Source organism: Ictalurus furcatus, chromosome 6, assembly GCF_023375685.1.
Source record: "Ictalurus furcatus strain D&B chromosome 6, Billie_1.0, whole genome shotgun sequence".
In the NCBI taxonomy this organism is placed as follows: Eukaryota; Metazoa; Chordata; class Actinopteri; order Siluriformes; family Ictaluridae; genus Ictalurus; species Ictalurus furcatus.
This window is the reverse complement of record NC_071260.1, coordinates 27,869,867-27,885,188: the sequence shown is the minus strand read 5'-3', so window position 1 is coordinate 27,885,188 and position 15,322 is coordinate 27,869,867. Positions and strand designations below refer to the sequence as shown.

At 39.4% G+C, this 15,322-nt stretch overlaps 1 protein-coding gene across 2 annotated transcripts in view; it reads left to right on the top strand.

Moving 5' to 3' along the window:
- The window catches only part of LOC128609084 (hyccin 2-like), a 72,438-nt gene that overhangs the window by 44,652 nt on the left and 12,464 nt on the right, over positions 1-15,322 (top strand). For both annotated transcript variants that reach the window (XM_053627446.1, XM_053627447.1), the window contains exons 6-11: positions 2,647-2,727; positions 5,161-5,276; positions 7,736-7,831; positions 10,075-10,191; positions 14,348-14,435; positions 15,003-15,159. In XM_053627446.1, coding sequence (XP_053483421.1) covers positions 2,647-2,727; positions 5,161-5,276; positions 7,736-7,831; positions 10,075-10,191; positions 14,348-14,435; positions 15,003-15,159 — 655 coding nt within the window. The remainder of the gene's footprint in view (positions 1-2,646; positions 2,728-5,160; positions 5,277-7,735; positions 7,832-10,074; positions 10,192-14,347; positions 14,436-15,002; positions 15,160-15,322) is intronic.

The window sequence follows — 15,322 nt, the reverse complement described above, 5'->3', positions numbered from 1 at the left end:
GTGCTACATTCGAATCGGCGAATCTGAATTTTCGACCTCCGTGCATTCGAGTTACAAAGTGGAGGAAAAAAGCATGGACTCAACTGGCTAGCTTGATGCTAACAAGACAACTATGATCAGTGATGTATATTTACCTCCTCAAAACAGCAAGCTGTATAGTCAGTGTTCTGGATTTAACAAGTGAACATGTCTGTATGTTGATCAGTCTGAAGCATATACTTGTATACACAGCATAACTCATTTAAAGGTAAGGCGTGATACTTTGGTTGCTGTTGATGCTGTGAGCAGCCGTGCTGATTTGACGTCACTCGCTGAACTCGGAGTTGAGGAGACCATCTCGAGTTCCCAGGAGTTCCGAGTCGATGAGGGGTTTTTCTTCATATTTATGTGGTCGGAGGTCAGATTATAAGTTACGACGGCTGGTCGAATGCAGCTTTACTGAGCGTTAGAAAGCATTTACGCTGGAGACTCCTTCTAGTATGTTAGCTAGATAACACTATCCCAAAATCACATCCAGAACCAGCGTACTGTATATAGTGATGGTTGCTTATAAAGCCAAACGTTTTGACAGATTTCAGTTAAATATCAGTTCAACCAATATGTGTCATAATTTACAGTTGTGCTCATAAGTTTACGTACACTATGCAGAATCTGTTAATGTCAGTGTTAACTTAAAAATGCTTAACATGTTGATCTATGTTAATAATTACATAATAATAATAATAAGAAGAAGAAGAAGGATGTTGAATATTGCATTTTGTGTTTTATTTAGTCCTGCCCTGAATAATCTATTTCACATAACAGATGTTTACATATAAGTCCACAAGACACAATAATAACTGAATTTACACAAAGAGTAGTTAAACTGCCCACTGTTCTTCAGAAAAAAATCCTCCAGGTCCTGCACATTCTTTACTTTTGCAGCATCTTCTGTATATTTGACCCCTTTGCAACAGTGGCTATATGATGTTGAGATCCGTCTTTTCACACTGAGGACGACTGAGGGACTCGTACACGACTATTACAAAAGGTGCAAACGTTCACTGATGCTCAAGAAGGCAAGACGATACATTAAGAGCCAGGGGGGTGTAAACTTTTGAACAGAATGATCAGTGTAAATTATTTTGTCTTCTAGGAAACATGTAAGTATCTTATGTAGCCTCTGAAGGGCAGTACTATATGAAAAAAATAAGATCTTTAAACAAAATCTTGTTCCATTTTTAAAAAATAATTATTAACATTTTGGAGATTCTGCAAGGCATGTGTAAAATTATTACCTCAACTGTATGCAGTTTTCATGGAGCTGCCTCTTCCACCAGGAAAAAAAAAAAACAATTTTGTTTGTTTTGTTTTTCTCCCTGCCTTCTAGGACTTTCTTGTTATTAGTTTTGGCACCTCTGCTTGTTACAGTGCCCTCCACTAATATTGGCACCCTTGGTAAATATGAGCAAAGAAGGCTGTGAAAAATATCTTCGTTTAACCTTTTGATCAAACAACACAGGTTTATCGAAAAAAATATATCCTTGTTAAATATATGTGTGCCACAATTATTGGCACACCTATGAATTCATATGAGAAAAATATATTTGAAGTATATTCCCATTGATTTTTTATTTTTCTTTTAGTACACGTGGGAGACTAGGAACAGGAAATTGTTCAACCATGACTTCCTGTTTCACAGGGGTATAAATATGAGGTAACACATAGGCCAAATTCCCTTAGTCATTCATAACAATGGGTAAGACCAAGGAATATATCTGTGATGTGCGGCAAAAGGTTGTTGAGCTTCACAAAATGGAAAGTGGATATGAGAAAATAGCACAAGCATTGAAAATGCCCATTTCCACCATCAGGGCAATAATGAAGAAGTTCCCGTTCCAGAAATGTTATGAATCAACCGGGAATTGGACGTGTGTGTATATCGTCTCAATGCACCGTGAAGCAGATGGTTCGAGTGACCAGAAAATCTCCAAGGATCACAGCTGGAGAATTGCAGAAGTTAGTTGTGTCTTGGGGTCAGAAAGTCTCCAAAACTACAATCTGAAGTCACGTTCATTACCACAAGTTGTTTGTAAGGGTCTCAAGGAAAAAGCCTCTACTCTCATCCAAAAACAGACTCAAGTGTCTTCAGTTCGCCAGACACTACTGGACCTTCAGATGGATTAGGTTCTATGGTACCTCATGCCCACGGGTAAATATGGTGGTGGTCCTTCATGTTTTGGGGCTGTTTTTCTTCCAGAGGATCTGGACATTTTGTTAGGATACATACAAATATCAACAGATATTAAATGAAAACCTGACTGTGTCTGTCAGAAAGCTTAAAATGGGCCATGGTTGGATCTTCCAGCAGGACAATGATCCAAAACATACATCAAAATCAACACAAAAATGGTTTACTGACCACAAAATCAAGGTCCTGCCATGTCCATCCCCGTCCCCTGACCTGAACCCCATAGAAAACCTGTGGGGTGAACTGAAGAGGAGAGTCCAGAGGAGGAGAGTCCTCCTAATATTTTATATATATATATATATATAAAATATTAGGAGGGCACTGTATATACTGTACCTGGATGAACTTGTTATAAATGTAAGGTGGATGGTCAGTTACATTTTTCTCTGATGAAATGCATTTGTTTTATGTTGCAGGAGATTGTAGACAAAGAGGGAAACAGCAAGCTGCTGTCCTTTACCATTCCTTCACTGTCTAAGCCATCTATATATCACGAGGTAAGTGTGTGTGTGTGTGTGTGTGTGTGTGTGTGTGTGTGTGTGTGTGTGTGTCTCTTTTTGTGCATGTGTGTGTTTTCAGTGTGTATGCAGTGCTGGTATGAATGCTGTTGGTGGTTCTTGTTTACCAGCTCTCGCTCTCCCTAACGAAGTTCTCATGTGTGAGAGTGAGCAAAGTAGATTGAGACGCTGTAATGCATTCTCACGCTGGATATCCACAAACGCAGCCGAGAGAGTGATGCATGATTTCATTCCTGCCTTCACGCTGTCAGTTTTCATAACAGCAGGCTGAGCACTCCCCAGGACTCAGTCACGTTCGGTGCGTGTATGTATGTGTGTGTGCGTGCGTGTGGGCGTTCAGCAACAGCTGATCTGAGCTCCTGCTCTTCCAAAGAAGTGCCTGTGCTTTTCATGCATGTCAGAAATGGTGCATTGGAGCATGAAGATGCTGTACAGTGACCAGAAATCATACCATGATTTTTACAGATCTTACCATGCAGTTTGATTAATTGTTCGATTAGTGCTTTGAGCATCAGTGCTAGCTTGATAACTGCACAGCAACAGTTTTCTTTAAATCTGTTACAAAGAGTGAAGTCTGTTCCCTGTGGAAGACATGAACTAAGGTTATTTATTTATTTATTTATTTATTTATTTATTTATTTATTTTCAGTTGCTGTGTCATTATTTTGGCCTACGAAGTTATTAGGTTGACTTAGGAAGTCAGAACAATTCTTAGTAAGCCAAATACCGAGATACTAAGTCATTAGTTTGACTTAGTATCCTGTTATTGTGATTTAATATCTCCTTATCCTGACTTACTAAGTCGTTATTTTAACTTAGTATCTCGTTATATTGACGTACAAAATAACGCCATTGTTTTGACTTAGTCGCTTTTAACTTCGGAACAATCAGTGCGTTTACATGGACAACAATAATACATAACAAATAATAAAATTAATTAAAATTAGTTCAAATTCAAATTAATAATTAATAATAAAACAGAATGACAAACCGCTCCAAGTGGAGAATTATTCAAGGCTAAAGAAAAATTCTTGAGGGCTACAGCCCCGAACGCCCAGGCCAGGTTACGCCCCTGACTGTCCTCATACTATATATTCTAGATACCGTTTAATATTGTAATTTTGTATCAGATGGAATGTTCATTAAGCAAAACCAAGTTTGGAAGGTAAAGAAATGACCTATATTTTGTGCGGGAACCCTGAGTTATGTTTTGTTTTCTCTCCAGTGTAATCAACACACTCTTGGCGAATGCAGTTTTGTTAACAAACACGTTCAGCATCTGCTCCCAGCTTTAGATTCGGCCTGCGGCGAGTAACTGATGCAGCGCTGTGCTTTAGCTTGTGTATGACTAATTCACTGCAAGTAATTACAAGCATGAGATCCCTCAATCTCAGCACTTCCTCACAAGGTTACTGCAAGGGGAGTGTGTGGGGGTGTGTGTGTGTGTGTGTGTGTGTGTGTGTGTATATATATATATATATATATATACCTGAAATCAATGAAAAAAAATTACTTTGAAATGGTTCATAATGTTTATATGGTTTCTTAGCATTTGTTACATATTGATTGATTAATTGAATTTATTTATTATTGAATTTCCTGGTTACACAATTGCCCATCTTGAGCACGTAGTACACGGTTATAGAAGGGGATTATTTATAATCGCACTATCCGGTGTCACTCAGATGAGGACGGGTTCCCTTTTGAGTCTGGTTCCTCTCAAGATTTCTTCCTCATGTCGTCTCGTCTCTGACTTGCTCATTAGGCGCATGGACAGATATCCCGCTCGTGTCTACCACGTCAAACCTGTTGTCCTGGATACCTGTCCTGGCGGGTATTAGGACTTTGGGTTCTTTCTAAATGTCATACACAGTTTCATTTCTAATGATGTAGAGATGATCCTGAAATAGTTTTAACAGTTTCGTGGTCATGAATTACATACTGTGTTAGTCAGTCTGTACAGGAGTTCGTGGAGGTTTTTTTTTTTTTTTGCGATTGTTGTGGCCAAAAATGCCGGATTTTGCTGCGGCTTTTTTCAAAATTTGCGATGCGACTTGCAGAGGTTGTTGTGGGGTTTTTTTGTTGAGGAAGACTACTTGAATTGGTGAAAATGCAGTAGCACAAATGAGTTTTGCACGGTCTTTCATAGCGATGTTTGTTGGTAAATGAGACCTGTTAGCTGTACTCCTGTTCGACACACGTGAATCAAAGAGGTTGCGAATGTGCGTTGCGATGACATCAGATGATGCGTCTTGGCCCAAATCTGCTGAAAATTGCAAGCACTAGTGTTTTCATAGAGTGTTGTTCAGTGATATTGTAAGCACTGTGATAGTTCATTTTTTAAATGCATTTATTTATTTGTTTGCTTTATTTATTGATCGATTTATTTATTTTTAATGCGTGTCCCCTCAGCCCTCCAGTCTCGGTTCCATGGCACTGACAGAGGGAGCTCTAAGTCAGCATGATCTAATCAGAGTGGTTTACAGCGGCCTGCATCCCCAGAGAGAGACCTTCACCGCTCAAAACAGGTAACACACGTGTGCTATTTTTAGTCCAGTCCATAGTTGCCTCCCTAGGGACGGACACACAGACACACACACACAGCGCACCTGGCCCTCATAAATATTACACATCAACCTTCGCTTGGAGATGTCCCACATATCTGGAACAGATTCGTGTGTTATGCTGTCTTTTACATTTACAGAAGTATAATTGCACTCAGATGATTTGAAGTAGTTGGGTCCCTATTTTTCCGCCCAGCGCAAGCCTAAGCATAATTGCAGGTCTTTCTGCATAAAAGCCGGTTTTTCATCTTTGAGCTCTGTTACTATTTTTGTGGTCATAAGTGAGTGGTGATGGCCACACTGATGGTGGTGATGCAGCGCAAAGGAAGGCGTGTGATTTCCAAAAGTGCGCACACACACACACACATACACACACACATACATACACATATATATATACATATATTACATTCTATTATATTTTAGAGATGCACCGGTGTATCGGCCATAAAGGCAATTTTTCACGCTATCGCTCGGTAGTTTAAAAGCATCTGATGATCAGGGCCGATTATATCCTGTCAATCAAAAGAGGGCAGGAAAACACATCGATTTTGTGCCGTGTGTAAAGATGATGTTTCTTGTGTGGAATGATGACAAAACTGCAGTTTGTAATCTCTGCACTGATAAAATTTTACACCAGACGCTGCAGCAGTGAAGCGGGAGTTTCAGCGTCTGAGTCATTTTTAATTTTTTTACATTTTTTTTTTTTTAATAAATTCAGCTGGTCGTGCTGAATTAAATCGCCAGTAATATAATAGAATTTTAGGACAAACAGAGGGATACAGCCTGGCTTTATGGATGTTTACTATTTATTTCACACCACATTCACAACATACGCAGACTACTTCATTCAACTACTAATCAAACACAACAGTTACTTATTTTAGCTATAACATTTTAAGAGCGAACAGCCCAGATGATCTGAAGATGAAGTTTACGACATCTGTGCACACTTGAGCATGTATCTTGTATTTTGTAGTGTTTACAGCATGAATAATAGAGTCTGAACTCTGCCCCATTCGATCTATATTCATCACTGATTTTCTGCATGTTTTTTTTTTTTTCCTTTAAGGCCTGTTTTTATCCTGATATCCGTATTCTTGACCACTTGCGTTTAATCCCCGCCATTGATTTTTGGACTATTGATTCACAGGGAAAACAGAAAGAAATGTTTTCTCTAAGTTTTTTCTACCACTAGAAATCATTATGAAGTCGGTGTGAAGTAAGTATATGCCGTTATACGTCTGTTGAAGGAAATGAGTGGCACTGACCGTATTGGACATTGCAGCTGCCAGCGTAATTATACCTATTGATAAAGTATTCCTTGAAATCCAGCGCATTACATTTTGTATCAACATTAATCACGAACACACCAGCTTGTGTATACATTGGTCTTATGTAAATGGTCTGACTTAAATAGCGCTTTTTCCTAAAGCGCTTTATACTGTGTCTCATTCACCCATTCACACACACTCACACACCAATGGTAGCACAGCTGCCATGCAAGGCGCTAACTTGCCATCGACACTTCGGTACGTGGAGTCACGTGGGCCGGGAATCGAACCGCCAACCCTACGATTAGCGAACACCCCGCTCTACCACCTGAGCCACAGTCGCCCAGTCTTATGTCTTTGTGTGTGTGCTTTCATCGCAAAAATAGAACCACTAGTTCCAGACACTTCCATTGATTAACCCGTGCTGAGTTAAAGCAGAGATAGACTGTGCTTTACGTTCCCTGAATATATGAGATGTTGTAGTTTTCTGTGAGGAGACGTTTATTTAGCGTTTGTGGAAGGAGACGGTGCTTTGTCCAGCATCCATGCTTTGTCACTCAGAGGTAAAGTTGTCCTTATAGTTTTCAGGACAGAGGGCTTTGCAGTTTCTCAGTAATAGGCTGCATGCATTTCTTAGGAAGTTTTTAGCAGCATTAGAGAGAAAAAGTGAAGCTGGTGAGGGAACAACTGTTTCTAGATGCTAAGTGATAACAGGAACTTGTCCTGGGAAGCTCAACCACCTTGTAACTTGATATAAACTGAAAAAATGTCATTCTTTAATGTGTAAAACTTTGTTAGTGTTGACAAATCGCCATGGGACATGCCGTTATTGGCAAAACATCAATTCCGGGGTGGTGGTGATGACGCTGCTTTGTGTCTGGTTGCATCACACATGTAAGAGATCTTATTGGATGTCTGTATTAACACACACAACTCCCACAAACCGTACACACATTCTTCCTGAATCATATTGCAAATTGAACACTTCCCATAATTCTCACTGTGTAAGCAATATAGTTCGTGTAAACGCATGTGTGTGTGAGAATCATTTGGTAACACTACACACTTCCTGCTGAAGCAAAGAGTTTGCCAAGCACTCTTGCTCTCCAGACCTGCTGTGAGGTGATCGCTGTTCCTCTTCTTTCTCAGGTTCGAGGTGCTGTGTTTCCTCATGCTGTGCTACAACTCATCCATGGTGTACATGCCCTCCTCGTCATACCAGGCCGTGTGCCGCATGAGCTCACGGTAAGAAGTGCTGGCATCACACAGCGGCGTTCACACACAGATAAACAAGGTTTAATATACTGCTATGGTCAAGATTCAGGCTTGGGCACAACGGGATGTTGAGTGATAATCAATAGAACACATACACACACACACACACACACATATCCTCAGCTGGACTAGAATAAGGTTCGACAGTCAGCCGATTAGTGAATTTTACTGATGACCAAGTTGCGTAGTACCTGCCAATAACCGGTCAATAACCGATAATTTAAAAAAAAAAATTGATACTGAATGAAAAAAAAAAAAACAGTGTTTAAAATATTTCTGAATTTCATTACAAAAATAAACTGTACTGACTGTACCCTTAAAATATACTGTACTTTTTAAAATGAATTAAATATATAAATATTAATATATATCTATATAAACTATTAATAAATATTAAAGTAAAAAAGGGGTAAACATCAAAACTGAGCTGAAAAGTAACATTCCAAATAACACATACAAATGGAGACATCAGGAACGAATCAAAAACACTTCAAATAACACAACAAAGTTTGTCAGCGATTTTTTTATTTCACCACTAGAGGCCGCTCTCGTACTGTATAATGACAGCAGACCCTACAAATGCATTAAAAAGTATTCAATCATTTATACTGGCACAGACCGAAGGAGCATTAGCAGCAGTGTTACAGCATGAATTCATATCCCATCAACTGTTTATGAGCACTGTGTCACTTTTTTAAGTGAAAAATAATGTGTTCATTTACATGCAAACAAGTTTCATATAAACGCACTAACAGGAGTTATGATGTCTTTCATAATGCACTTGACTTGTTTTACCATAAAGCCCCTCACTTTCTGGAGATTTATCGGCAGCCATGTTAGTGCCTGGAGCTGGAGCTCACAAATGACTTATTTTATTTTATTTTATTTTGTCATAAATTAAGTACGCATTACAAAAACATTATAATGTTATGTAACTGTGAAATGTGTTCTGAAAGCCCCACAGTGTATACACACACACACACACACACACACACACACACACACACACACACACGCACACAGAGGCAGTTTGAAACATTGTGACAGCTGTGATGGAGTGCCTCATTAGCCCTCAGCAGGATGTTCGAATCTGAAGATGTTTTCTGTGTCAGTTCCTCACTTCCTGCACTTGACCTGAAAACCAATTCTATCACTCATGTACGTGTTAAGCAGACCTATCTGACACCTCGACCTCCACACGGTACATCATTAAACAATAACAGGCCATATGGTAAAGTAAACCCCACACACACACACACACACACACACACACACACACACACACACACACACACACAGAACCAAGAATGCACCAGTCTTATACTGGTTGAACGATTCCTGTTGAGGAGGGCATAAAGTTTTAATTGATGGTTATGTGCAGGACAGTGTGCATTAAAAGTCATTCTATCCCAGGTTGTGTAGCTCCAAATATCTGTATCGGCATGTATACTCGCTGTCCACTTTATTAGGAACACTTTTTATTGTGATGCTGCCACATGATTAGATAACTGCATGAACGTTCCTAATAAAGTGGCCAGTGAGTGTATATGATTTCAACTGGCCTAAGCCAGGTTTTTTCCCCCCCTAATAAAATATGAACCCTACCTAGAGTACCATTCTCACAGTAGAAAAGAAAAACAAAACCAAAAAAAAACAGATGTACCAGCATGATCTATGACAGTATGGTTAATTCTTCAACCTCAGCTACATCACTCCAGTCTCATAATTGGTCTCAGGTAGAGATGAGCACTGAGCTGATTTTATTTTTAATCCCACTTGAGTAGTTACTATTTTTGTTTGTGAATATAGTTGGTTCTGTTTCCCAAAATTCATGGATGCTGTAAATGCTTTTTGCGATGCCAGTTTGTCTTTGTCCTGGGGGCTTCGTGTATGACTGCTCTATTCACGCTTGCATGAAAGTAAAAAAATCATCCTCTTGTTTGATTTGTTGTTGTTGTTGCACCCTGTAGGATCCCAGCCACAATACACACGTCTAGTCTAGACTTCTGAACCTTTCTGACAAACGTAGAAATAAATAAATAAATAAATAACCGTGTGTATTCATGTGTATTGGTATAGATGGATATTTTATGTCCTTGTATCAGATGGGGCTGTGTATTACTCAGTTGTCTCTCAATTTGTGTTTGTGTGTGAGTATGTGTTTCTCAAAATGTGCGTGTGTGTGTGTACTAACAGTGCTGCATTTGTTTTAGGTTGTGTGTGTGTGGGTTTCCACGGCAGCAGCAGAAGACATGGCGGGAACCCTGTAACCGCGTGATACTGGACGCTGAGTTCATGGTGCAGATGCTCACTGCCATCTATCATGCAATGTAAGTGGGCTACAATAATGCATATACATGTTAGAGACCAGGACAGGCAGCAAAAACTGCACTAATGAAGCCACTGCTTCAGAAATATATCCTTCCTTGTTCTTAAAGCTGTAACATTTAGTGATGATAACAGCGGTGGATTTTTCTTAATATATATGGTGTATTTGTGTTTGGAAATTGGATTTCAAGAATTATTAGCTAAATTAGATAGATAACACACACTAGTGTGTGACTTTTATTGCTTAGATATTTAACTTTATTTTATGAACTTTAAATTATGTTCATGATTAGATTAAACTTACAGCAATGAGACGCTCATATGATGCTATGTATAGATTGATGGATATGTAGGACTTGAATCCCTTTGCAAGAAAACCCTCAAACATCTTGCAATGTCAGAGACTGGTGGACAATTATGCAAAACACCTACAAGAAGTTATTTCTGCAAAAGGGGGCAAGACTACCTTCTGAGGCCAAGGGTGTACTTACTTTTTACACAGAAGAATATCACATCTGTTGATATTTCTGTTGAATAAATGATTGAAAAAGCTTGACGTATTTAATTTCGTTATTTTGAAGGCATATTTGCTCTACAGCATTTCAAAAAAAAAAAAAAAAAATAACCATACACACACTAACTCACTCTTATGCTATAAATTGCATATGTCTCCATAAAGGTCATTGATTTGCATTGGATGAGTGGCAGTTGGTTTCGAGTTCTATGTTACCAGATATAGGAGACACCAGTGGTATTTTTAGACATTGAGCACAGATGGCACACTGACTACTGGATCCCAATTATCAGGATGTCATGTATGTAGCTACGACAGTCATGACCTCTCTTTCGAGCGATCTTCCCTGTTGTCAAGAAGCCTCAATTAGCACCACTTTTATTCCATTAGCTAGAGGGGCAGTCGATTTCATTTAATCTGGATGCGGCCGCTGCTAAACAAGTTACAGATGATAATGCTCTCAAGTTAGAGATGATCGAGTCCCTACTCTGATTGCTGTGCTGTGGTATAAAGATGAAAGACAGGGAGAGAGAGCAGGACAGTGAGAGCAGATCGATATACTCATTGGGCAAGAATCATTTTCGCAAACATGTTTTTTTACTTGGTCAGAAGCCGCTGTGTAACAGTGATGAACAAAACGACACGATTATCTCAGAGTCCCAGTGTCTATCATTTCTCATTCAATTGACAAGCGGCATTATTTTCTGATTGCGTATAATAAGTATGATGTGTCACCCTTTAATTAATAAAAAATTGACAGCAGTGGCAAATTGCTGCAATGCATTGAACTTTCTAAACTTTCCTTGGCTTTTTGCAAAGATAAGGAGGTGGGTAATGGAGATAACAATGGCAGGTTGGGTATGGAGATAGACGTAGCACCTCCAGGGTTGGGGGTTTGAATCCCGCCTCTTCCCTGTGTGCTTGGAGTTTGCATGTGCTTCAGGGGTTTCCTCCCCAAATCCAAAGACATACTATGCTTTGCAAGCTGAGTGGCATTTCCAAATTGTCCGAAATGTGTGGACGCATGCGATTGTGCCCTGTGATGGATTGGCCCCATGTCCAGGGTATCCTTGTGCCCCAAGTTCCCTGGGGTAGGCTCCAAGGTCCCCCGTGACCCTCAGTAGGATAAGCGGTACAGAAACTAGATGGATGTTAAAGCAAATCGAATCATGAAATATCAGTTAGACAATCAGCATGTTGGTATTTCAGTTCAGTAAAATAGATTTCCCAAAACATTTAATAGTAGAAAATGTCAAAGGTTCACCATGTGAAGAGGTATGTGTCCCAGGATGAATGAGTAACGAAGCTGAATATTTCAGAAGATACCGTACATTCATATTTATTACATTTTGTTTTTGTTTTTCTGTTCTTGATAACGTGTTCAAACCGTGCCGCACGTTAAAATTGAAATTCATCCATCGGAAATATAAAAAGCAAAGCAGAAAAAGTGGTCAAGTCCACAGTGATGGCACAAAAAAAGCACAGTTAATGACTTGCTTAGATTGAAAACAGTTTAATAGCCTAATGCAGTGATTTTCAAAGTGGGGGCCGCGGCCCCCTTGGGGGCCACCAGGGGGCACCCGGGGGGCCTCAACAATTTGGTGTGAAAAATAAATTCTCACTCTCAGACAACCACACACACACACTATCAATTCCTAATGTAATGTAAAGATGTAAGATGTAATTATTAATAATAATTTTTAAAAAGGGGGGATATAATCAGAAGTCAGTATTTTTAATGTGTTTTAAAGACATCTTGCAAAAGGGGGGCCTCGGTCGAATGTTTATCCCATTTGGGGGGCCTTGCCCTGGAAAAGTTTGGGAACCCCTGGCCTAATGGATTGAACCTTGATTTGAGAAAAGATATTGTGGAGGAGGTTTTCTCCAGCCTACAACAACATTCTTGTAGTTTTGAAATCCAGTCTCACTGAAAATCACGAGTAATAGCTAAATTCCTGTTAATTATGCAATGCTTTTAAAACTCCCAATATATGAAATAATAAATACTGATAATTAAATTCAGGTAAGCAAGTGCTAGTGCTTGCTCGTGTTTCAAAATCAGTACCTAGACTCATTTGCACATAATGTCCCATTCCACTGCTACAGAAAGCTGAGCTGTGGCAGAAAAAGACCAAAGATCAACCACACCTGCGTTTACATTGTTTACATACAACAAGTGACTGAACACGGTGTACAGTCCCGCTTCCTGTGTACGAGTGTAACACTAACATTGATCCTCCCGGTTCTCCTCCTCTGTGTTTGCTCGGCTTGTTGGGTGTAGATGAAACATGAATAAGCATCTCTGAGCATCAATGAACAAACACGCATCTACCTGATTACAGCAGCTGGCAAGACGCTCAATTCCTCCTGTTCTCCATCAGGAAAGAAAACAGAGAGAGGAAATTCCGAATTCAGGCTGCTAGTACATAATTTCATTCTTTAACTTAATTTCTTAATTACCATTACAACTCAGAAACCCCAGTGGAGCTGAAGTTAATTAATTTTGCTGACATTAGAGACATAGTGTAAGTAATTATACAATACAAGTATAGCTACACCTAATATCTACATGTATATGAACTACCACATAAGTTTGTAGGTGCACAGTTTAACTGCTCAGGACAAACAAGGGAGTCATGAACAACTATCACAAAACATAAAAACAGTCGTTGATCATCCAGGTAACGACACACAGTATTAAGAATCAAGCGTGTGTAACCTTTTGAGCTGGTTCATTTGTGTAAATTCAGTTATTATTGTGTCTGTTACGTGAAATAGATTATTCATGGCAGGACTAAATAAAAACTGAAATGCAGTTTTTATGATCCCTCTTGTTTTTCTGCAACGGGTGTGTAAACTTATGACCTCAACTCTGTACCTAAGTTTTGTAGACATTAAATGAAAGTATCATTACACACAGTTTTCACATTTTTTTTTTTCAGGATGCTGTTTTGCTGGAGGTTTCTGAGCAAAACTGTGTATCATTGAAATGTCTTGTAGAATTGATGTGATACTTTTAATGGCTAATAAAACTATGGCGAGTTTAAATTGCTGCAGTATAAGATGAATAAAATAGCCCTGGGACTGCAATTACAACATGCAGCTTTGCACTCGGGTCTCCTTTAGTGAACAGTGGACTAGTTCAACAAACAGACTTCATGTAAAAACCATAATGAACTTTCTTTTACTTTCACACTATCCGTCGTTACCCAGATGAGGATGGGTTCCCTTCTGAGTCTGGTTCCTCTCAAGGTTTCTTCCTCATATCATCTTAGGGAGTTTTTCCTCACCACCGTCACCACCGGCTCGCTCAATAGGGATAAATTCTCACACTTAAAATCTGTCTCCTGTGTTCATATATTTCTGTAAAGCTGCTTTGAGACAATGTCCATTGTTAAAAGCGCTATACAAATAAAATTGAATTGAATTGAATTGAATAAAACACCTCGGGCTGTGCTGTTAATAACATGACTCGGGGGTCACGTTACACCACCCCGTCGTTTATTATCTTCCTATAACATTACATCCCAGTTGTGTTTTATTACTTACTAAAATGCACCTTTTTGTAAAGTACTGTATGCCTCTTAAACTAGCAACTCAGCGTATATGTGTGTGTGTGTGTGTGTGTGTGTGATCTCTTGCAGTTATAATGGGGAGTGGGATCTCGGGAGAGAGGCGCTGGATGATATCTTGTACAGAACCCAGCTGGAACTCTATTCTGAACCTCTACTGGTGAGAACGCCACAGTACTGCACACACGTTCCTGGTTTACAATGACTAGAAGGTAGGCTTGTGCGGTATAAACTGTGTGGCCGTAAGTATGTGGACACTTGACAATTAAACATCCAGTTCCAAAACCCTGGGCATTAATATGGAGTTGGAGGTTTACTGCTTACCGTGCATTGTCGCTGCCAACAAGTAGTTCCCGACTGCACAGCTGATATTATTATTATTATTATTATTGCACCCTTCTCTACTCTCTACTTTAACCTGAAATGCTCGTTCTCCTGTCTTTTTTTTTTTTATTTTATTTTATTGTTTAGCCATTCTAGATTATTAGATCACTAATCTTGATTTTGAACGGTAAATCATGTGCTGGGAAAAATCAATATTGCCTAATTCTAATATGAACATATAACATACTGATACTCCAAGTGAATGAACAGTTACTGCACAAATATAACCAAAGAAAGGTGAAGAAAACATAAATACCTGCCTGCTATTACCAGGAGCAATATGCAGTGATCCAGTATCAATATCTCCCACCCTTATCATCCCAAACCTTTCATCCTTCATTAGTTGGGGAATGCGATGAAGAACTCCTTGCCAGACAGCGCTCCGGATGGTTCTCAAGGGAAGAAGGTACTGCAGGTGGAGGTGACTCCTACTGTCAGAAGGATCTCTCGCTCTGCTGTTACTGCAGCCTCGATTCGTAGACTTCGCTGGAAGAGAGAAGGTAAGACGGCTCCTCAGCTCCATGTATTCTTCGTAACCTCATCTTTTTTCTAGAAATTGGTTTGATTCTCTTTTTCTTATGCTAATCTCTCATCTGTCCAAGGCATCATTTTAACTGCTTGATGTTGTGGTTTTGTTATGAAGTCAATGTTATATTGTAGCAT